Source organism: Tiliqua scincoides, chromosome 1 (genome assembly GCF_035046505.1).
Source record: "Tiliqua scincoides isolate rTilSci1 chromosome 1, rTilSci1.hap2, whole genome shotgun sequence".
In the NCBI taxonomy this organism is placed as follows: domain Eukaryota; kingdom Metazoa; phylum Chordata; class Lepidosauria; order Squamata; family Scincidae; genus Tiliqua; species Tiliqua scincoides.
The window spans coordinates 216,024,131-216,046,948 of NC_089821.1; the positions used below are offsets into that span (position 1 = coordinate 216,024,131).

General features: G+C 40.4%; 1 protein-coding gene across 1 annotated transcript in view; it reads right to left on the reverse strand.

Annotated features, from left to right (window-relative positions):
- The window catches only part of SYNE1 (spectrin repeat containing nuclear envelope protein 1), a 314,290-nt gene that overhangs the window by 49,142 nt on the left and 242,330 nt on the right, over window positions 1–22,818 (reverse strand). Inside the window, 7 exon segments of the mRNA XM_066615722.1 lie at window positions 541–703; window positions 10,515–10,681; window positions 11,032–11,190; window positions 16,067–16,222; window positions 17,593–17,718; window positions 20,860–21,054; window positions 22,090–22,324. Coding sequence (XP_066471819.1) covers window positions 541–703; window positions 10,515–10,681; window positions 11,032–11,190; window positions 16,067–16,222; window positions 17,593–17,718; window positions 20,860–21,054; window positions 22,090–22,324 — 1,201 coding nt within the window.

The window sequence follows — 22,818 nt, forward strand, 5'->3', positions numbered from 1 at the left end:
GCCTTAATACACACGTTTGAAAGTCAAACATTATGTCTGTAGAGCTCATGCAATTCTTCATGCAAGCACATGTTTAGAAGAAACAGCCAAGTAGAACAAATCTTTCAGCATTTCCGATGGAAATTTTCAAGCGTTTATAAAGCTTGCAATGTATGAACACAGAACGCTTCCTCTAAATCTACAGCAGTAAACATTGCCTTGCAATCCACTCCAAAACTCCCACACAATGAACAGCTAATTACAACAGTAGCTGACATTCTGGACACAACATCAAGTTGCCTTACCTCTGTTCAGTAGGGTCAGTGAACAGTTCCATGTTGAGTGGATGTCAAAAGCCAGCAGAAACCTCTACCGGAGTAATGCTATAAGCATAATCTCCCTTGACATTTAAGGGCATCTTCCTCTCACTGCCCTCTTGTAAAACTGAGCTGGATACAACAGGCCCAAGCCTGTATCAGACTTGAGTTACTCTCACCATAATGCAATGGAGAGCGTGTTGTTTCATGACTTTTGCTCTTCTACCTCACATTTTTGTTTTACCTGCTGCTCATTTAGTTTCCTTTGAATCTCCTCGGAGTCACAGGTTTCATAGACAATGGGTTTGGACAGCTCTGACTCAATGTGGGCAAGCCAAGCTCTCAGGATGCTCATGTTCTTATCCAACTGCTGGACGGCAACCAGGGTCTCCTTCAGCTTCTTCATTCTGCCAAAACCACATGCAACACCATGAGCACATTGTATTATAGATTCCTTCATTAAATAACACCTGTACCCTGACAACATTCAGTATAGAAATGGCTCAACCATTAATTTTACAGCTAGACAATGCGACGGGCTGTTTTAGTTTTCAGTCACAGAACTATAAATGTGCAAGTTATATCATAAATGTAGTCTATAATTAGCAAAGGGCATCTTAGTTCAGGAGTACATCCCATGTTACAATATGAATAAACAGAGATGCTCAGTCACAAGCAAGCAAAAGTTTTCTGTATAAATAATTATACATAGAACTAGCTTTGAAAAATACATGCAAAGTAACTTTCTGATATCTCAGGAGTGTTGTGTATATTAATTAAACCAACAAAATATTTTTAAATCTTCAGCAACATAACTGGTGACAGAACAGGTTTTTCTCTTATAACCAAAATTACATTAACTTTGTTTCCTGAGGAGGATGACATAAAAATACTTGCATGATTTTTTCCAAATCAAAAAGAATCTGAACATATTTTTCCTTTTAGTATTATAAAAAGACGCATAGTTATAAAGTAAATAAACAAAGGAGGCTTTCTACTACTTTGCTTTCAATATGCAGAAGTGGTTGAGAATTACTTTTATGTGACTTGTCACTACATCCATTCAGCATAAATTTGGAAAGGTGAAGGCTAAAGAAGATTACACAGAAGCATATTACTCATGCTTGAAAAACATAGTGCTATTTATTACAGTTACACATAAAATTCACCCAATTAACAGGTACTTTTTATCATAAAACTAACAAATATTTCTAAATCATGATTTGATATATTTTAACATGGAGTTTTTCCTGGAAAATCCTATTAAGGGAAATTATTCAAATGAAGGTATGTGGATATAATTCTATTCAAAACACTTAAACATTATTCAAACCTCATGCTTTGCACTGGCCTCGGAGAAACACAAACATGCCGTAAAGCATGTTTGCATCTCCATGTGAGTTGGTTGGCCAGCGTAGGGGCACATGCCGGACTGTGGAGGCCAGATTCAGCCTCTGTGATGACTGAGGGCACAATCCTAACTCCTTATGTCAGTGCTTTCCAGCACTGGCATAGCGGTGCCAATGGGGCATGTGCTCCATCCTGCAGTTGGGTGTCAGTCACAGAGGCCTCCTCAAAGTAAGGGAATGTTTGTTCCCTTACCTCAGACCTGCATTGCCCTTATGCCAGTGCTGGAAAGCACTGACATAAGGGGTTAGGATTGTGCCCTGAGACTGGTAAGTTTGCATCAGCTGAGTTCGGTTGGTGCGATGGTCTGGGGTTGTATGGGGAGAAGATGCGGAGGAGGTGTTTCAGGGCAGGGGGATGGTGGGCGGGCCTGTGAGTGGACGGGGAGCAGGAGGAGATCCTGCATAAATGCCAGATCCTAGCTGTGTTCCAGGGCAGCCTGGGCCAACCCTGAACCGCTCAGATTTGTGCCACCTCTTTAGAAAGCGCAGATTCGAGTAGCCCCATTGGGGTTTCTGAGGCTCTCCCTGGGGTAAGGGCGATTTTTTCCCCTTGCACTGGGCTGAGCCTCAGAGAATCCGAAACTTGTGCTGGATACAGCGTAGACTTCCTGGCCTGCCTGTTTCAGGGTAGGTTAGGATTGCGTTGCCCCAGGGTCAACCAAATACATCTACACTTTAGCAGCACTTTCCCCCCCAAAGATGTATGTTTTCTTTAATTATCATACTGTATTCTAGATAAAACAAGTTCCACACTGATTTTAAAAGGGGTTTTGTTAGCTAATAAGGTTATATTATTTCAACCTCTATATAGTAATTTTCTTTTCAAATGCAAAGCACAGGGATGAGTTAGCCCATTGGGAAAAGGCAAGTTCCATTAAGGATACATCCACCCTTCATGCAGTTTGGGGATTTTCCCCTTACAGTGCATTTGCTGTTGTCTCTTATATCTTGCTTGATCCTGACCCATACATTCTTTGTCCACAGTATCCCAATTCTGCTGGACTGCGAGACAGTAAGAATGTTTGTCAACTACTTTCTTAGACTGTCTTTTATAAAAAGAAAACAATGGCTTATGTGCTAATGTCTTCTGTTATACATGTTTGCTCAAAGGGGGGGCATTTTCAGCAATCTCTCCTTCACTCCTTACACCCCCTGAATATGTGCTTCTGAATTCTCCAAACCTAATGAATGAATTTTGGGGGGACATGCAAGGGGGAAGTGGAAAACTAAAGGGGATATGGTCCTTCTTCCGTAGCAAAAATGGGCTTCTTCTGTGAGTGAAAGATGTTAAGATATAACCTGGACTCTGCAGAAAATCCACATGATCCACTAGGGTATCTTAGAGATTGCCTACTTCCGTACAATCCGGCTCGTCCTCTTAGGTCATCAGAGAAGGCCTTTTTACAAGTGCCACCGCCTAAGGAGGTACGTGGGGCAGCGGCAAGAAATAGGGCCTTCTCAGTAGTGGCACCAACGTTATGCAACTCCCTTCCCCTTGACTTGAGAATGGCTCCCTCTCTTGAGAATTTTCGGCGAGGCCTGAAGACCCTTCTGTTTAAACAAGCCTTCTGAGTTCATGGCCTTTTTAACATCTTTTCTACATCTTTTAGTACTTTTTACTGGCCTGATTCCTTACGATCTGCTGCTATATGTTCTTTTTTACCTGACTTTTTATCTGACTACTGTTTTTATGATATCTGTTAATGTGTTATTATGTTTTTATCTGTTTGCTAAATCATGTTTTAATCTGTTTTTAACCGTTGTAAGCCGCCCTGGGTCCCTTTGGGGAGAAGGGCGGGGTATAAATAAAATTGTTGTTGTTGTTGTTGTTGTTGTTGTTATGTCCACTGCATAAGTACAGAGAAAATTGCATAAAATTATGCAAATTTGCATAGCTGCACACAACTACAAAATCTGTGCCCAAAAATCCAACATTGCGTTTATAATCTGGTTTGGAAGAAGGCTCATTTATACATACACAAATCCTCACTTGGTTGGCCAATTTATGAAATTATAACACCAACTGATAGCTGATCTATGATTTCGAGTCACATATTTTTATCTCACTGAAAATTACAGACTTTTCGGAAGTTCAGTTTGAACTTGAATTCTTATGCAAACAATTTACTCCCTCTGCAGTTTAGATGTACATTAAAGTAGCTTTAAAAAAATGACTATAGAACATAAAGAAAAAAATATGATCTCTATTTCTGTACCATTTGGGGCAAGTTTGGAATAGGGAAAGTAAACGCTTCATCCTGTGTTCCTTTCTAAACGTTTCTGTGGTTTTTCCTGGCATAGTATCAGAGGCAGCTTGTCATCTCCACTCTGAAGGAGTGTGTATAGTAAATAAGCATTTACAGGTTCAGAATTCCAGGAACTCGATCAGGATTTTAGATTATAATCCCTTTTTACTTTGGGTAAAAGTTTGTGGCTTATATCTACATACCTCTAATTTGGGGGAGATTAAGTAATAACCATGGTGGTCTAATATTTTCCTTCACTAAAGGTGCAAATCCCTCAACTAAGCCTAGCAACATAATTTCTGCATCAAGTCACATGAAAAATAAACTAGTGTCTATGGGCCTGCTCCATCAGTTTTGCTCTCTGGCTTAAATACAAGGGTTTCAGGCATATGTGTGCATTTGTTAATGTGTGCTACTTACCATGGTAACATAAGAGCACACAGGCAGGCTAACAGAAAGAAATGTACGCAAATTCTAGTATACTGTAGGGATGTCACCAAATTCCTCTTTTGCCAAAACATCTGACAGAACACAAATTCTGGATCCTACCTGATCTCTTATGGACAGAATTTTATAATATATGAACATGTGCACAGGTCCCATACATTCTGGATGTTTGTAGAAAAATGTTTATTTAAAACACATAATTTGTTTGTACAAGAACGCTGTACAAGAACAAGGGTGACAGGGGTGATTGCAATAACTACCACGGCATCTCTCTCCTTAGCGTTGTAGGAAAGCTGTTTGCCCAAGTTGCACTGAAGAGGCTCCAGGTACTTGCAGAGAGTGTCTACCCAGAATCGCAGTGCGGATTCCGAGCCAACAGGTCCACCACCGATATGGTATTCTCCCTTAGACAGCTGCAGGAGAACTGCAGAGAACGACAGCCACTCTTTGTAGCCTTCATAGATCTCATGAAGGCTTTTGACCTGGTCAGCAGGGACGGCCTCTTCAAGATTCTCCCCAAGATCGGATGTCCACCCAGGCTCCTCAGCATCATCAGGTCTTTCCACGAGTACATGAAGGGCACTGTAGTCTTTGATGGCTCCTCATCAGACCCCTTTGACATCCGAAGCGGAGTGAAGCAGGGCTGTGTTCTCATGCCAACCTTGTCTGGGATTTTCTTCACTGTCCTGCTGAAGCAGGCCTTTGGAACTGCAACAGAAGGCAGACCAGATCAGACGGAAAGCTCTTCAACCTCTCCAGACTGAGAGCAAAGTCTAAAGTCCAGCTGAAATGTCTGTGTGACTTCCTCTTTGCCGACGATGCAGCTGTCACCGCCCACTCTGCCAAAGATCTCCAGCAGCTCATGAACTGTTTTAGCAAGGCCTGCCAAGACTTTGGATTGACAATCAGCCTTAAGAAAACACAGGTCATGGTTCAGGATGTGGACTCACCTCCCTGCATTGCAATCTCTGCGCATGAGCTGAAGGTTGTCCATGACTTTGTGAACCTTGGCTCAACGATCTCCGACACTCTTTCTCTGGATACCGAGCTAAACAAATGCATCGGTAAAGCAGCTACCACATTTTCCAGATTCACAAAGAGAGTCTGGTCCAACAAGAACCTGACGGAACATACTAAGATCCAGGTCTACAGAGCTTGTGTATTGAGTACACTTCTGTACTGCAGCAAGTCACAACAGGAGAAGAAGCTGAACGCTTTCCATATGCACTGCCTCTGACGCATCCTCGGTATCACCTGGCATGACAAAGTTCCAAACAACACAGTCCTGGAACGAGCTGGAATCCCCAACGTGTATCCAGTGCTGAAACAGAGACGCCTGCATTGGCTTGGTCATGTCGTGAGAATGGGTGATGGTCAGATCCCAAAGGATCTCCTCTATGGAGAACTTGTTTAGGGAAAGCGCCCTACGGGTAGACCACAGCTGCGCTACAAGGATATCTGCAAGAAGGATCTGAAAGCCTTAGGAATGAACCTCAACAGATGGGAAACCTTGGCCTCTGAGTGTTCTTCTTGGAGGCAGATTGTGCAGCATGGACTTTCCCAGTCTGAAGAGAGACTTTGCCAACAGACTGAGGCAAAGAGCCAAAGAAGGAAGGCCCATAGCCAGGGAGACAGGCCAGGGACACACTATACTTGCTCCCAGTGTGAAAGGGATTGTCACTCCCGAATCGGCCTTTTCAGTCACACTAAACGCTGTGCCAGAACCACCATTCAGCGCGCGATACCATAGTCTTTCGAGACTGAAAGTTGCCAATAGTATATTTGTGTAGAATGTATGTCAAAATGCTTGGAAAGCTATGCATTTTAATCAGTATTTTTCAGTGATAGAAAAGAAATGCAAGAATTTGTAGCAGAAGAGTACAGGAAATTAAAATAAATTGCACAAATTTCGGCTGAAATGGGAACAGAGAAACCCATCCATCCTAGCTTTCTGTTATGGTAAATGGTGTGAAAGGCAACAGACCTTATTTGGTTTGTGCCACAGTGTTCATCTAGTTACACAGAGCAGAATTAAACTATGTCCTCTTTTGAGATAAATGTGCAAGAGTATGCTTGGAAGCTAACATTCTTGAAAAATTGCAGAGTGCTTCCAAACATTTCTAAGCATGGTTCTTTAAGAAGCTTGGGCTGAGTTCCTTTCCTTCTAGCAGAGATTCCACAATCAAAATAGCAGCTTGGAATCGTCACATGATAAGTTTAACCAAGGCTGTATAAATTTAGAAAGACTGATACATAAGTACAGTAAGTCCCTATGACTTGCTGTAATTTTCTTATAGTCCACTATATACTTTAACCATCTGACCTTGTCCTCTTTCTAATCTAATTATCTAGTACCACTATATATTATCAGACATTAGAATATCTTACCATTAAAGTAACTTTTCTGCATTACTATATGCTCATTTTGCTGGCAATACTGTAACATTTTTAAGCACACTTTGAAAAAAGCATGCACGGAGCATTTATTAGAAATGTTAATACCACAGAAATTCTTTACACGTGCCTTAAAATGTGTTCAGTTCTGAATATAAATGTATAACAATTCAAACCCACTATGCTGCATTGTGAAGTTAAGTATGATCCATTCAGATATCTGGCTGTAATAACAGCTTACAATTTGTTTTAAGATAAGGTGCTCTTACAAAGCTCTCTCAGTTATATCAGGCATAATCCCACAGGTCTGTTTTGCTTCTTTTTTAATGGAACAGGTTGAATAACAGCCTTCTACAAAACCATTCCCCATGTGGGCCCTTTTCTACACCCCATTTTCAGAATGCGCTGGTCTGCAGTCAAACGCATCCTCCACTGTGTCTCATGTGTAATGCAAGATCCTGCCTTTAATTGGTAGTAAAAGCAGGTGTACTATTTCATGGAGCACCCCTTCAATCCTGTGAGCAGTAAAGCTGTTTCCAGTTCATTTTTCTGATTCCAGATTTGTAAATCATTTAAAAATCTGTTTACCAGCACTCAGCACCAACCATTCAGTCCCCAATATGTGAGTAAGCTAAAGTAACAAAAGAAATACATTAAAAAATTAAATCTAAAAGTTGCCTGCCTTGTCACATCGCAATTGCAATCGGGGAGGTCTGAATCCACACTGCGGTCATCTGCCATCTTCACGGCACATAAATCTACCAGCACCAACATTAAACTTTCCAGTATTAAAAAGACGAGCATTCAGTTTAAAAGTTACCAAGGACTGCGTGAGACACAGTGCTGTGCAAAAAATGCTCACACTCCAAACAAATGTTAGTAAGTCACTGCCTGATAATATGAGACTGAGACTGAGCTGTGACAAGTGGTCATGTTTCTAAATAAAACTTACATTCATCAACATGTGCCAGGGCGATCTCCTGGAATGTAGGACACGAATGGGGGAGGGGAGAAGAAAAAGCCTCCACTGTCAATTCTGAACAGTTGTAGACTCAACTGTTCAAAAAGGGTGTCCTGGAAAAAGTATGTCTGGCTGTAAGCAGAGCAAGTCCCCCCCCCCCTTTCTAATAAGTGGGCCAGTTTCTACAAGGGACAGTTTGGAGGAAGAATTCCTTCTGGACCATAAGAAACTAAGAATTTAAAATGGAATTGGAAAATAGCAAGGATAAAAAGAAAAGAAAATATGTTGCTAGGGAAAGAGTATATAGTACACTATCATCATCATATAGTATACTCAAAGCAATAATGAAACATATTCATAATTGTTCATATTAAGTTGAATGTATTTTTTTCCAGAATGAAGATGAATAAACTCTGGGCACAATTCAGCTATAGTTAAGTGCTTTTAAGCCCCACTGATACTAATGGGAGACATTTATGTGCTTAACACTTGTATGGAAATCAAGGAGACTTAGGGCGCAATCCTGACCCGTATTTGGGCCGGAGGGTTGCAAACGTACCATCAGGCATGTTTGCGCCTCCTTGAGAGGAAGCCAGGATGGCGCTCTGAGAAGCACTGGCCTGTGGAGGCTAACTGGGCCAATGCAAGCACAAAAGGTAGGCGGGAGGCAGGAAGGGAGGAGGCGCTCCTGAGTGGGGGGCGGTCCCGGGGGCGCGCGGGCAGGGAGAGGGAGGTGGGGCTGGGATCTGGCAGTTATGCCGGATCCCAACCTCCGTTCCCAGGGAGAACGGAACAGCTTCAAGCCGCTCCAGTCTGTGCCACCTCCAGAGGTGGCAAAAGTCTGAGGAGACCCATAGGGGCCAGCAGCCCTTACCCAGAGGTAAGGGGAAATGTTTCTCTTTACCTCTGGCTGAGCTGCTTCAGGCCATTATCCTGCGCTGGATACAGCGCAAGCCTTCTGGCTTGCCAATTCCAGCGCAGGATAGGATTGCACCCTTAAAAGCACTGGATAAATATTTATATCAGTGGTTCCCAATCTTTAGAATGAAAACCAGAACTGGGTCACAATTGTGTTACGAACTGGTTCTGGGGTGCAGGGACACCTGCAGAGGGGATCTCTGCACCCTCTGGAGTGCCCGCATGACCCCTGAATTAAAAAAAACACCCCTTTTTTGTGGTGGCAACATGATCCTGGAGGTGCCACTGCTGCCATCATGAGGTCACCGCGCCCCTTAAGGGGGTAGTAACTAGTCTCCTTGGCTGGTGCATCGTGATACCCTAGTTCGGGAACCCCTTTATAAACTTATTGTTTTCAAGTTTGAATAGCAGCCTGGGGAGGGAGGAACACAACCTGGATCAGCACCATAGTATGGGGAAAGGGATCTATTTACATTAAAAACAAGCAAGGCTCAATCAAGCAATAGACATATTGTCTAGTTTGATCATAATTTAACAGTTCAGCTGTTTCATATTTGAGTTTTTAAAGAATTCTCCTGTGGGTGTCATCTCGGCCCAGTGGTTCCCCCACCTGTTGTTAATTTATTGGTAATTATAACAAATACATTTCCAGTATTATTATTATTATTTAATAATTATTATATTATATATAATTATATTATTATATTATTATATAATAATTAATAATAATTATTAAATAATAATAATAATAATTTATGAATTCATTCTAAAACTTCATCCTTTCCCACCCCGTTTGATGCTACCAGAAAAAATGGTATGGTTGTCTCTACAACTGTCGTAATGCCATGGCACTGCTGAATCCAGTCTAACAGCTTCTTATGTGGGACAAAACCCATTTGTGGCTGCATTAGAAGGGGCTCTAGACTGGTCATTTTTTTGAGTAAATCCAGTCTTGCTCCTTCAGTTTTAAGTCAACCAGCACTGTTTGTTGTGGAACTGATAATTTTGGGAACACTCTTCTGCAGGCATTTGACAAAACGGGACAGGAGATACTAGATTATCTTCATATTATTATTTGCCTGTAAATATTGCAATATTTACTCTCTATATCACATCTATTTTGCATACACATGCATGTATTCCCCCCCCCCCAATAATGATAATAACAACATAAATCAGGAAAAGTCCTGATTCAGAGCTCCTTCTCTAAGCCGCTACACTCTTCCAGTAAAGGAGAACAAAACATGATATGTAAATACTTTGCAGGGCCCCATGACAAACCACATCCTCAAGAACCAACTACCTCTGTAAGAAATACCACTTCCTGATTTAATGTGTCTAACATCTGTGCATTTTTATGCACACCTTTTCAGAAATCCAAAGTTCCACAACATAAAACCATTGCTAGCAGACCACTAAATGAACAGAGAAATGCAAAATGGTTGTGATATGCAACACTTCATAAAATTCAGACTGGGTGGTTAAGATGATAAGATAGCATGGAAAACCAGAAAAATGATCTTTTAAGATTAGACACCCATAGGGGATGTGCAGTGCCTGAGTAAGAAATATCACCGACAGAATTTCAAAATCGACACAGAAATGGTCAGATACAGGATCATGAAAAATAAGTATAAAGACAAGAGGATATGTGTAAAGACCACAATAGGTAACTGAGGCAAAGTTTAAAATCCTTGTTTAGCCTGCTGTGATTTTCAACTTGTGATTTATTAAGGAATTTGTATCCCATCTTTCCACTCATTATTGCGCCCAAAGATCTACAAAAGCAACAAAACCAATAAAACTATAGCTCTATATCCTATCAAAGGTTTATCTAGTTTACCTGGCTGCAATGAGATCTAGAAGATGTTGCCACCTGTCATTGACCTTGCCAAGTTTGTACTCAATCTCCAGAGCTTTGCTTTCATGGCTTGCTTTAGCAAGCCTCTCTCCCATTCGCTGGAGCTGGACTTTATTCTCTTGGGCAACTGCAATTTCATCTTGATAATCCTGGATGACAAAGAGATATACAGAGGTCAGGAAGCTTAAGTCATAACACTCTTCTGCTCCAAAGTACAACAAACAGGCAATTTGTAATGCTCCTTTGAGAGGAGTTCAAGAAAGACTTACAGATGATAGCATTTATACCTAAACAATACCAACCAAGATAAAGTTGCATGGTTTATAATTTACAGGCTAGTCACAGGAGAATAATACACCAACTTAAACAGACAATAGGAATGCAAGCACAAACTTATCCCAATAATATATCCCAGTGTCCACATCCCAGTGTCCATATCAAGGCTCTGATAAACTGAGAACAGAAAGGTTTACAGCTGAGGAAATGAGAAGCACCATACCTTTTTGAGTTTTTCTATCATTTCCTCAATGAGGATATCTCCATTCTGGGAAACTTTGCTCTCCATTTGTGTCAACCATTCACAGAGTTCTTTGTTCTTCTCACTGAAGACTGCCCATTCATTCAGTCTTTCGCTCACCTGCTGCCGCCTCAAAGAAACCTTAAAACATGTCCAATAGGAAATAAAGTCAGATTTATGGTGATTTTAAAAATCTTGAATTCCAAGTACAAGTTCGACTGTGCAGCTTGGTTGTTTGTCAAGTAGAGAGAGAAGTGCAGCTATAAACTTGCAGAACTCCTTTAACTGCTTAATGATCACTGTTAATCTTGGGATCCTTCTGGGCCAAATCCCACTTAAGGCAGGAAGGCACATCCAGAGAATGGAGTTCACAAGGTTGAGTTGCCATTTGAAATAGCAGTAGTTTCAGTATTATGCCAAATGGTATATTTAAGGTTCATTGTTGTCCTAAATAAGGTGGAGTGAGAGACAGAAAACTAAGAGAATGCAAAAACAGAGAAAAAAATCTCAAAGTGAAAATTTATCTGTAATTATTAATGGATTGAATTTCCTGAAGAAGTGGTGAAAAATATTATATCAATTATATTAATGCAAGGCTGATGTAGAGGACTTTTTATTATATGTGGTGGAAATGTGATGAAGCAAAGAAATAATGGAAAAATTTACTGAATTGTGTGATACCATTCAAACCGGAAATATTCCTCCTAAATGTGACATTAGAAATTAAAGACCAACATAAGAAATAATTTATTGCATATATAATTACAGAGGCAAAATATCATATGTGTAAATGCGGAAATTTATAGATGTCTTAAATAGAGAAAAATCAGATTATGAAATAGCAGAAATGGATGTCTTAACAGAAGGAATGAAAGATGGAGATTTAGTAATAGTAAGAAGATATTGGAAGCCTTTTTATGACCGGATAGATAATTTTAGATAAATAATAATGATTTTTAGATTAATTAGTGAATATTATAAGGATAAATGAGATAAAATCTAGATAGAGAAACAGCTTTTTTTTAGCTGTTTGCATGTTGTAATCCTAGGCCGCTACCCCGAAGTGTAACCTTTGTACACCCCACCATAAGTCTAACCCATTTTCCTTTCCTGTATCTGAAATAAATAAATAAACACTGAAAAAAGGATATAAAAGGACTGGAAAAAAAGCAGAAGAGAGTAACCAAAATGATTAGGGGGCTGGGGCACCTGTCTAATGAAGAAAGACTATAATGTTTGGGACTGTTTAGTAGAAAGAAGATGCCTGAGGGGGGACAAGATTGAAACATACAAAATTATGTGTGGGATGGATGGAGCTAACAGAGGGAAGTTCATTTCCCTCTTGCACAATACCAGAAGCAGGAGACATTCACTAAAATTGACTGGCAGGAGTGTTAAATAAATAAAGGAATATTTATTTATCTAGCAGAGTGTTTCTCAAACTGTGGGTCGAGACCCACTAGGTGAGTCACGAGCCAATTTCATGTGGGTCCCCACTCATTTTATTTATTTATTTATTTATTTATTTATTTACCATCTTTCTCCTTGAAGGGACCCAAGGCCCCCAAAATATTTTATTTTTAATATATTAGACTTGATGCTGCCATGGTATGTGACTGCATTTGGGGAAATGTTGCAGACTTGTACAGGTTGAGACTAATTATTCGCATGGGTTCCAAGCACTCACCAAAAAAACACACTATAGCAAATCAATTTAAAAAACAAAGTTTCTTTGCTTCATTGATTTAAAAACAGCCTTGCTGACCTTTGATGTAAGATAAGAGTCATTAAGAAGACAATCCACCATCAATCAGTTGTCCTGCAGGGCTTACAAAGGCACTGTAACAAACATCACCCTTGGGGTAGGGAAGGACCAAGGGAGACCCCTAAACCAGCCAAGACTCAACCCTCCTCAGCCTACACCACCTTCCACAACCCCCAAGAGCAATGCTTATTTATTTTTGCTCACTCCAAGCCCCAGGTCCCATCATACATGTCCCTGGTCAATCACTGCACCCAATGCTTTATATAAAAGATTTTTATTAAAGCTTAAGGGAGCTTCAATTGCTCCAAAAAGACATAACTACATGCATCACAATAGCTTTAAAAACAAGAAAGATCTTACCTAAATAGAGGCTAAAACTACCATCTTACAGGTCTCAGTATTACTTCCAATATAAAAGCTGTTAGCACCCTTCCCCCTGCTCTCTCTTTTAAGGCACCCAAGCCTAGGTTTTATTCTTTAAGTTATTAATACCCTACACCTGGTTAACCAACACCCAGCCTAAACCATCTTAAAGGGAAAGGCACTTGCCCCATCCCGTGACAGGCACTTCACTCAGCCCCTCCCTTCACCAATGCAAAATGTGCTCAGGGGGAAGGGAGGGGCCGCTGGAGAGAGAAGGATTGATGGATTGTCAGCCAGCTGCCCCCCCTCTCTCTCTCATTAAGGAGGTTATTGTTAAAGGACTGTTCAGTTTTTCAAACTGATTTTAAAGGGATGCTTTTTTCTCCTACTCCAGGGAGCAGCACATTCCTTCTCATTTGCAGGGGCCATCATTGTTGAGTCAAATCCGTGTATAAATAGGCTGAACCTGTACTTTTAACAAGCTACTCTGTGTATTCTGTTAACAATGACAGTCAAAGGGACGTATGGGTAGGATTGCAGCCTAGGATTGTTTCCGGTCATGACATCACTTCCGGTAGTCCTGACAGATTCTCATTCTAAAAAGTGGGTCCCAATGCTAACTGTGTGAGAACCACTGATCTAGTGCATAATTAATCTGTGGAATCCTTGCCACTTGATGTGGTGATGGCACCTGGCCTAGATTTCTTTAAAAGGGTATTGGACTGTTTTATGGAGGAAAAATTCATCACAGGTTACAAAACAAGATGACTGTATGAAACCTCTGGGTTTCAGGGGTAGCCTGTCTCTGAATCCCATATGCAAGGGAATGGAAACAGGATAGATATCTTGTTATCTCTGGTGCTCCCTGAGGCATCTGGTGGGCCAATATTCTCACATTATAAGAAGCTAGGCTAGGCTACATGGGGCCATGGCCCAATTCAGCAAGGTTCTTCTTATGCTCTTATGGTGTACAAGTCTAGGTTCACAGGTTGTTTTTGGCCAGGCAATGTCCCTTGTGCATCATCAATTCTAGAGTGGCTACCTAATCCTCATAGATAACTAAGTAGGTCTTAAGGGGCAATTAATATACAAATTGTCTCTAATTTTAAACTCAGCAGAGAGCTGCAGGAAATGAAAATTCTTTGACAAGTGCACTTGCATTTACAATTTCTTGGTGTAAACCTATAATACTTTTAGTGAACAACTAACGGGTGATGTAGCCTTCATCATGAAATAAAACTCAAAGCCCTTACTTCAGGCCACTGACTATCTCCTCTCAACTGCCTGCTTGACATTAATAGTGTTGACTTTATCTTTGCCTACATTGCATTTTTAATAGGTTCTAAGCAAACTATGATTGGTGCCCTAGACAACTTCATTCATAAACAAAGCAACCACTAGTGTAAGATCATCTGTAGTTATATACAAGCAACTTGCACTCCCAACCACTACTCAGCAGAAGACACTGGTAAATTTATTTTTATTTGTCCAACATATCTAAAAAGCTAAAGGAGGCCATCAAGAAAGCAGCAGGCAGTAAGGATGGACTCAGAGTATGACAGTAGAATAAAAAGGAAATGAAGTCTGGCAAACCAAAAATCCATGAATATGAAATCATGACGACTCTGTTCTTATTAAGCAGAATCAAACAGAATGTAGAGAGAAAATAAATTCAAATGTCCAGCTAGTTTTCAAGACAACTGCATGATAATAATTCAGCGGCATCCTACTTACTGCAACTGTTTCTTCTTTTCTGTAAGCAGACGCTCCTTCTGATTCTACATAAGAATCTTCACGGAGGAAGTGAACACTTACAAAATGACTATAGGCTCTTATTTGCAGATTTTCTTTTTCAAAAAAGTTACTGACTCTACATTTCCTTTTGTGGTTTTCTCAAACCTGGTATGAGATAAAGTATGCATGTACTTACCTCGCTTGTAAACTCCCCTGCACCATGAACAGAAGAACTAATGAACACAGCCAGCATGGCAGTCATGTTTCTCTTCTAATAGGTGGGCCAATCCTATCCAGCTTTCCTGCACTGACGCAGTCATGCCAGCCTCTGTCAACATGGGCATGTGCTTTATCCAGCGGTGAGGGGCAGTCACAGAGGCCTCCTCACAGTTAGGCAGAAGTTCCCAAACTGTGAGTTTTGGCTCCCTGGGGAGCCACAGAAACCAGCCAGGGGAGCCACAGAATCCATGCAAACACCCTGCTCCCCTACCAACGTATAGGACTGTAGCCCTAATGGGGAGCCAAGGCCAATGGGCCCGTAGGTCAAGAGAGCCAGCAATCAAAAAGGTTTGGGAACGACTGCAGTAAGGGAATGTTTGTTCCGTTACCTCAGGGTTGCACTGCAGCCGCATTGCTTCTGGAAAGTTGGTTAGGATTGGGCCCTTAGTTACTGGCTTCCTAAACCAGTGCAATAGCCCTTAACTTCCTACTGGCTGACATCTTACATTGGAAGCTGCTTGATTCATTATGGGCTTCATAATTATAATGTTATCTATTTAAACCAGCAGACTGATCCTCTAATTTGCAATGCAACACATTCAGAGTTCTGTATATAGCAACAATGAAAGTAATATCCTGTGAAAGTTCCACTTCTGTCTACTAATACAACCTCACAACCCCTCCCATTAAAGACATTCTGAGAATGAGCTATATTTGTATATTTTTATGATAAGGAACACCAAGGCTACCTGGAGAGCCTCACAGCTGCATGGAGGATGTGAACCCCAGCTTCTTACATCCAAATTGAACATGCTAACCATCACACTACACTGGTTCTCTTTCCCAGACTAAAGGTTTGGTGTACCTCAAGCTGAACTAGTAAAAAACAAAAAGGCCTTCTTTGTTCTTACTTTTTACTGTTTCATGACATTATACCTGGTGACAAAGCTCTTCCCACTGTCTGTGCAGCAGTTCGATGCGCTCACTGAGAACTGAGATGTCATCTGCGCTTATGTAAGTGGACAGAGTTTCCTTCAACAAAGTCAGGTGGGCAAGGTCTTCTGTCCATCCCTCTGCAGCGCTTTCTAGCTCCTATGTTTAAAGACAGACTATGAAGTACAAGGAATCTTTACAATAAAGTTTCTTTTTTCTTTTTTTTGCATTTGACAACTTTGCACAATATAGTAAGAGGAATGAAATGAAAAGCTGAGAGTTTCTTGCCCTATGTTAAAAACAATTTCCGGGTTGAAGCTCTTTGGCCCAGTTGAAAGATTGTTGCAGTAATGGAGATGCTGTTGAAAACCACTTCTACCACATTGTTGGAATCTGCTTCTTTTGTGGGATAGTCAGACCATGTAGTAAATACATGCACCAGCACCACACATTCTTGCTGCTGCGTAAGTTTTATTGTATCAAGTAAATAAGATGCAACCAGACATATAGTTTAGGGAGGGTACCTGCATTTTCTTCCTCAGTGGGGAAAGTAGCAGCTTCAGATTGGAAGTGTCAGGCTAAATGTGTCACCCTCTAGTCCGGGAGGCTTTTTGGACTATAGTACAGAAGTAGAGGGCATTCAGTCTTTCTGCCATAGGTGCTATGGCCCCTTGAAGGTGCCAACTGCTGCAAAGAGAACCGTGTACACTGTCCTAGTGTACACCACTGTCCTAGTTGTACACCACATTGAGTTCTATGGAAGACTGATGAAATAGAAATAAAACATAACAATGTCTAATTTGGCTGTTAGATATGCAGAATTTAAAGGCATCCCAGCCACTACAAATTTTGCTACATCTGTGCAAACCTATTTGCCTTTCAATAAGCTGCTACTGAAGCTGAAATACGACATAGTGGGGGCAGACCTGCCCCATTAGCTTGACAAATGTTGCTGCTACCATCTGGGACCAAGCATGGGGGAGGGGCAACCAGACACTTTGCCTGGGTTCAGGGAAATCCAGTCTGGGCTGAAAGCCCATTATCATGAGGAAAAACTTGAGGCTAAATTATAGGTCTTGAGGATGTTTATGCAAACGTATTTCCCAGTATCTATAAGGGGTGAAAATGAGGGACATTGTGGTACCCAGAACAGTAGGAGGAAGTTGTTGCTACTCAGAGCATTTACAGGTCTCAGAACACAAGTGGTCTCCAGAGAGCATAGAAGAGCTGATACAATTCCAGGGTCGAAAGCAGAGTCTAAAAGTCTAGATGGTCTAAAGGTCTCTTATAGGCAGACAGAAATGCAAAGAGTTTAAATGAAGGGGCACAAAGAAGCTATAGGGCACTGATAAATTCTCCAATATCCCCCCCCCCCCAAAAAAAAAACAAAAACAGACAAGGCCTAAAAGTCTGTGTTACAAGTTTATACTAGGCTCAGAGAAATGATGCTTGGAAACTGGCTACCATTCATTGCAGGTACATACTTTTAGGATCAGAGCTTCAGTGGGCATGAAGCCTGAGGGCTTTACCTTGCAACGAATCTGTTCAGAGTGGAGCTCATCATGGTGGTCTGGCAGTAGTTGTGATAGTTTTTTCTTGAAAGATTTTAGCTTTTCCAGGGAATCAGATATGCCTCTTTCACACTTTTCCCAGTCCTGAAGGGGAAATAAAATATCAACAGTTAATATTTCAGAGAGAGAACAATGGGTAAAACGGGGAAAAAACCTATATAACCATTTATTTATTTGTTTGGCTATACAAACCACTTGTGAACTACTTTTTGTTGAAAAGCAGTACATAAATATTCTTAATAACAATAATATAATATAGCTGAATACTATTATACTGATTTAATAGCTATCAAGCTGAAATATATTTCTATAGTAAATCATTTTTGCTCAATATATCCTCCTATTTATTATGACTTACAGCTGCCGTTTTCAAACTCTCAGGGAGTTTGACGACTGTAGTATGTCCTTGCAGGGGAGGGGAGGGGAGGGAGGCAGCGGTGCGATCCCCAGGATCGTGTCGCTAAGGGGGGCTACAGGGACTGAGATGCACTCACTAGTTCCTGCAGCAGCCTATCGGGGGTGTGGGGAGCCCTGTGCGAGCGCCTGCAAGGTTCCTGATCCTTCTAAAAATCGCTCCACTTTCACTTTTGGAACTTCGGGGAGCCCTGCAGATCCCCGACAGGCTGCTGCAGGGACTGGTGTGAGCATCCCAGTCCCTGTAGCCCCCCTTAGCAATGCAATCCTGGAGACTGCGTTGCTGCGTTGCTGCTCTCCCTCTGCCTCGACCCCTTAAGGTTGCAGAGGCCAGGGCTGTCAGGCTGGGTCGTCACGACACCCTAGTTTGAATAGCTCTGACTTACAGTGTTAAAATATGCAGGAAAAAAACAGAATTTGCCCTCACAAGAAATTTTTCCCCCAGACATTTCAAGGAATACTTTGCTTTAACCCATTTCTGTCCAGCCCACAGGTGTACACATTTGATCCCTGTTGCGTATATGCAATGTTGGGCAGAAATGATTTAATTGAAATGCTTCAAAAAATGCAAAGGTACTTCACATCCCAAGCTTGCAGTTCTGCACAAAGAAATAAATTCAACTGACTTTAATATAAACATTGGATAACATTGGATAATGTATATCCAAGGAAATGTATAAAAAATCTGAGGGTCAAACTACACTACCTGTTAAACATGTAGTTTAGCAATATGCACATTTGCCTTAGAAAATAGCTGCAGAGAGGTCCCTATCAGGATCCAGATGGTGGCACACAGTGAGAAGGTATCTGACTCTTTTCCTTAATGTGGCAATCCCAATGAAAATGCTCCCTCTCATGTAACTGCTATTACCCTAGTGAGAAAAGTCCACTGGTGCCAATGGGAAAGTCTCTCCTGGGACTCCTAGCAGCCAAAGATGGGGGTAGAGTGGGGATGGAAGGGGAAGATGTCAAATACTCTCTTCCTGTGTGTTGCAGTTCCAATCTTTATACCTCCATACTGCTATTTAACTTGAAAAAACCACATTGACCAATTTGTGCTTTTAACGTAATACACAGCTTGGCCCTCAACCCCTATTTTTATTAATCTACCTGTTAAGATCCATCCTATTTGAACTTGCGATGTTACTGCATGCTATAATTTAACACATCTCACAGGATTCTAGACAGACAGATTTAGGCCCTAGGACTCCATTTAGCTCATCACTATGAAATAAATGCATAAATAAAACATGCTTCCTAATCATAACTTTAACATAAAAATATGTTTGTTTCAAGGCACGGTGCCAAAATTTTATTCAATCTATCTTGTATTTCGTGAACTTACTCAAAAGATTTCAGACATAATTTATGCACTTGTCATATAGATTATTTTGAAAACTACTCAAGGAAGCATCTTTGTCCTGTAAACTTCCATTTGTCGTCATAATGTATAATTAGAAGTGGGGTTTTTAAAAATGAAAACGAAATATAATCTCACTCTCTGCACTTCTCATTTTTGAAGAGAAAAATAAACAACCAAAAGCTACAAAAAATTAAATCTGTTTTCTATCATCTCCACATATTGGTAATGATTGTGGCTCTATCAGCTGACACTATATCACCTATGTCACCTACCTAGTATGTGTTTAAAGTGATTATAATTTATAAAAATGAAATAAAATTATATAATACCACTTTCTGCACTTCTCATTTTTGGAAAACACCAAAATCCACAAAAAAATAAAACCACTTTCTTCCAAATCTATGTATAATGCTAAACGTGTATATTGTATTGTGTGTATGATGTATAATGTGCAATATATTTCTTGCTCTTTGTCCTTCAAGAAGAAGAGGTGTATGATATGACTCCTGTGTTTGTATTTGCTAAAAGCAGAACATTGCTTAAAACAGAAGCTTCCTCTAGCTTCGAACCTACCAGCCTCACCTACCTCACAGGGTTGTTGTGAGTACAAAAGGAGGGAAGGAACAGTGTATACCACCCTAAGCTCCTTGGAGGAAGGGCAATATAAAAATGTGAAAAATAAATAAATAAATGTTCAAAACATACTAAATCTAAATCTCTGTACTACTTTGCAAGGTTGAGGTTGTGAAGCAAAATAAATAATGAATAAAAAATAGAAATAAAAATCAGACCAATTTAATGCTTAGAGTATCTTAGAGGCAGTTGTCAAAAGGTAAAAGTGAACACTAGTGAACAAAATAGATTTCTCCACATTTCCTCAGCTATGTACTTATTTTAAAGTATGAATACTAGCTATTATTGAAAAATCAGGCACTATAAGTGGACAACTGATGTGGTATAGCAATATTATTTTTTCCAGTGTGGAATACAACTATTTGTAATTTCATTGGTTAAGACGTTCACGTTTCCATCAAAGCCTCTTAGCACTTGCATAAGTCAGTACCCTTTCAAATCAATGATACATAATATTAATATAAAATATGTATAATATATTGTTCCCATCTTCTAGATAGTTATGAACTGAGACATCTGCAGAGTTTGGATCAGAAACAAAAGAAGATACCTTGTATGGAGTCAGACCACTGGTCCAGCTAGCTCAGCATTGCATAATGTCTCTCCAGAATTTCAGACAGGAACCTTTCCCAAACCTATCTAGAGATGCCAGGGATTGCATTTGAGATTTCTTGCATGAAAAGGGTATGCCCTACCACTGAGCTATGACCCCATCCCACCCCATCCCACCAGTCAGGGAATTAATATTTCAGTTTCCCACAGAGGCATAACAAAATAGCATTATTTGAGGTTCTGAATTCATTTGGTAAACTTACTTTTAACAGGAATACAAGCTGCTTTTTCTGTTCCTCAAGTCGGAAGCTGGCTAATTTCCAGCGCTCCTGGATTTCTGAAAGTTCGGTCTGTAAAAATGCTTCTGCTTCACCATCAGCACAGAGTAACAGCTGTTTTCCACCTTCCACTGTTAAAATGTAGCTTCCTTGTTGGCGAAGGAGAACTTTCTCTTTAAGCTGTGAAGATCAATGACATCCACCTAGCATCACTCTGGTATTGAGACTTATTGGCAATAATTTCATTTGCTGTTTCTGTATTTTCCCCCCTTATTCTTTCTCTTTTGCACATTGGCTTCTCATCTTTTTCTTTATGAAAGCTTTTCTGCACTCTTGGTAAGTCATTTTTTCATATCTAATCCTTTAATCCCTCATACTATATCTCTTCTATCAGCTACTACCTTTCATACTGAAAAGGAGTTGCACGAAGTATTTTTGTTACATTTCACTTGTCCTTTACAAAGTTTAGAAAAGCGTGTATAAATCTTATATCCAGCACTGATCAGATCCACAATTGCTTAGCTGCAGTGGGGCTATAGAATGTGGTGCAGCCAGAGAATATAGTGTCTGATATCTCTTCTTTCTCCTTTAACATAACATAAGAACATAAGAACAGCCCCACTGGATCAGGCCATAGGCCCATCTAGTCCAGCTTCCTGTATCTCACAGCGGCCCACCAAATGCCCCAGAATCCTTTTCCCATACTCACTTTTTTAAGAAAGTAAGAGTTCCAAAAGAGAACTCTTATTCTTCAATTTTTATTTTTTATTTTGCAACATAAGTGAAGGAGAGACCCTGCATCATGTGGAGCTATTTTCTACCAGTTTCTACCAGGTCACAACATTTCATATCTAATTTATGATATTTAGACTGTTTGCAGATAAAGTTTGACTTCAGCAGTAAGCAGTACTGGGCTTCCTAAAGTTTAACCTATGTTAACGGCAAAGAACAAGCATACATAAAATCTGGAGCAACAGTTTCATAGCAAATCTGGAAAACGAACTGCAGTTGAATATGTGTCATGGGGAAATAGTCAGAATTACCTCCGAGGCAAATGCTACCTGCCAATGTTTTTGATGATAACTATCAGTGGCTGTGGCTAAAACTGGTATGGGATGTCTTTTCTAGTTTTCACTTTCAGTGAAAAACAGTTTAATTACAGTTAAAACACTGTGAAGTATTTAATCATTTGGACAAGGCTCTGCCAAGATTTACCTGCATTTCATCCAGAAGGGCTCTTGCTTGCTGCAGTGGGATAGGAACTTTTCCCAGCCCACTCACAGTCTGACAAGACACTTCCACCAGCCACTTGCGCAATTTCTCCGCCATCTCTCTATAGCGTTGCCATTGACGGATCTGACTGTCAATGATACCCTTCCTCTGCTGGGCTCTGCGAATCACTCCCTGCCACTGATTACTGAGCAGGGCCAGCTTCAGATTAAACTCATCCCTTATGAGAAAAGACAAAATGTAGGAATTATACAATGGGTACAATCATACAAATCATGCAACCTATTTGCACCAACAAGGTGCCATTCAGAGACCTCTGGTGCCCATGAATTAACAATGTAGTTTAATTTAGTACAAATTCTCGTATACATCAGAGGTCCAATTCTAAAGTCTTTGAAGTGCCCCTTAAAACTTGCTTGTCTATTCTAAGCTCTTTTCAGAACCCAATGTGAGATCTGAGCAGTGAAAACAAAGGTATTCAGAATGGTACTAAGCTTTATTTGCAAAGTCTCATTTCTCATGTTTTATTGAGAAAAGCAGATAAAGGAAGACAGAAGTCAATTGCACAGGTCATGAGACTCCACCAGGTTTCTGAAAGGGCTACAATATCTATATTCTCCTTTTTACTGAACCACTCTCATTCAATGATCTTGGTGTTCAGGCTTCTAGTATTGATTAACACTGGAAAACTTGCATATTTTGTCTAGGACATTG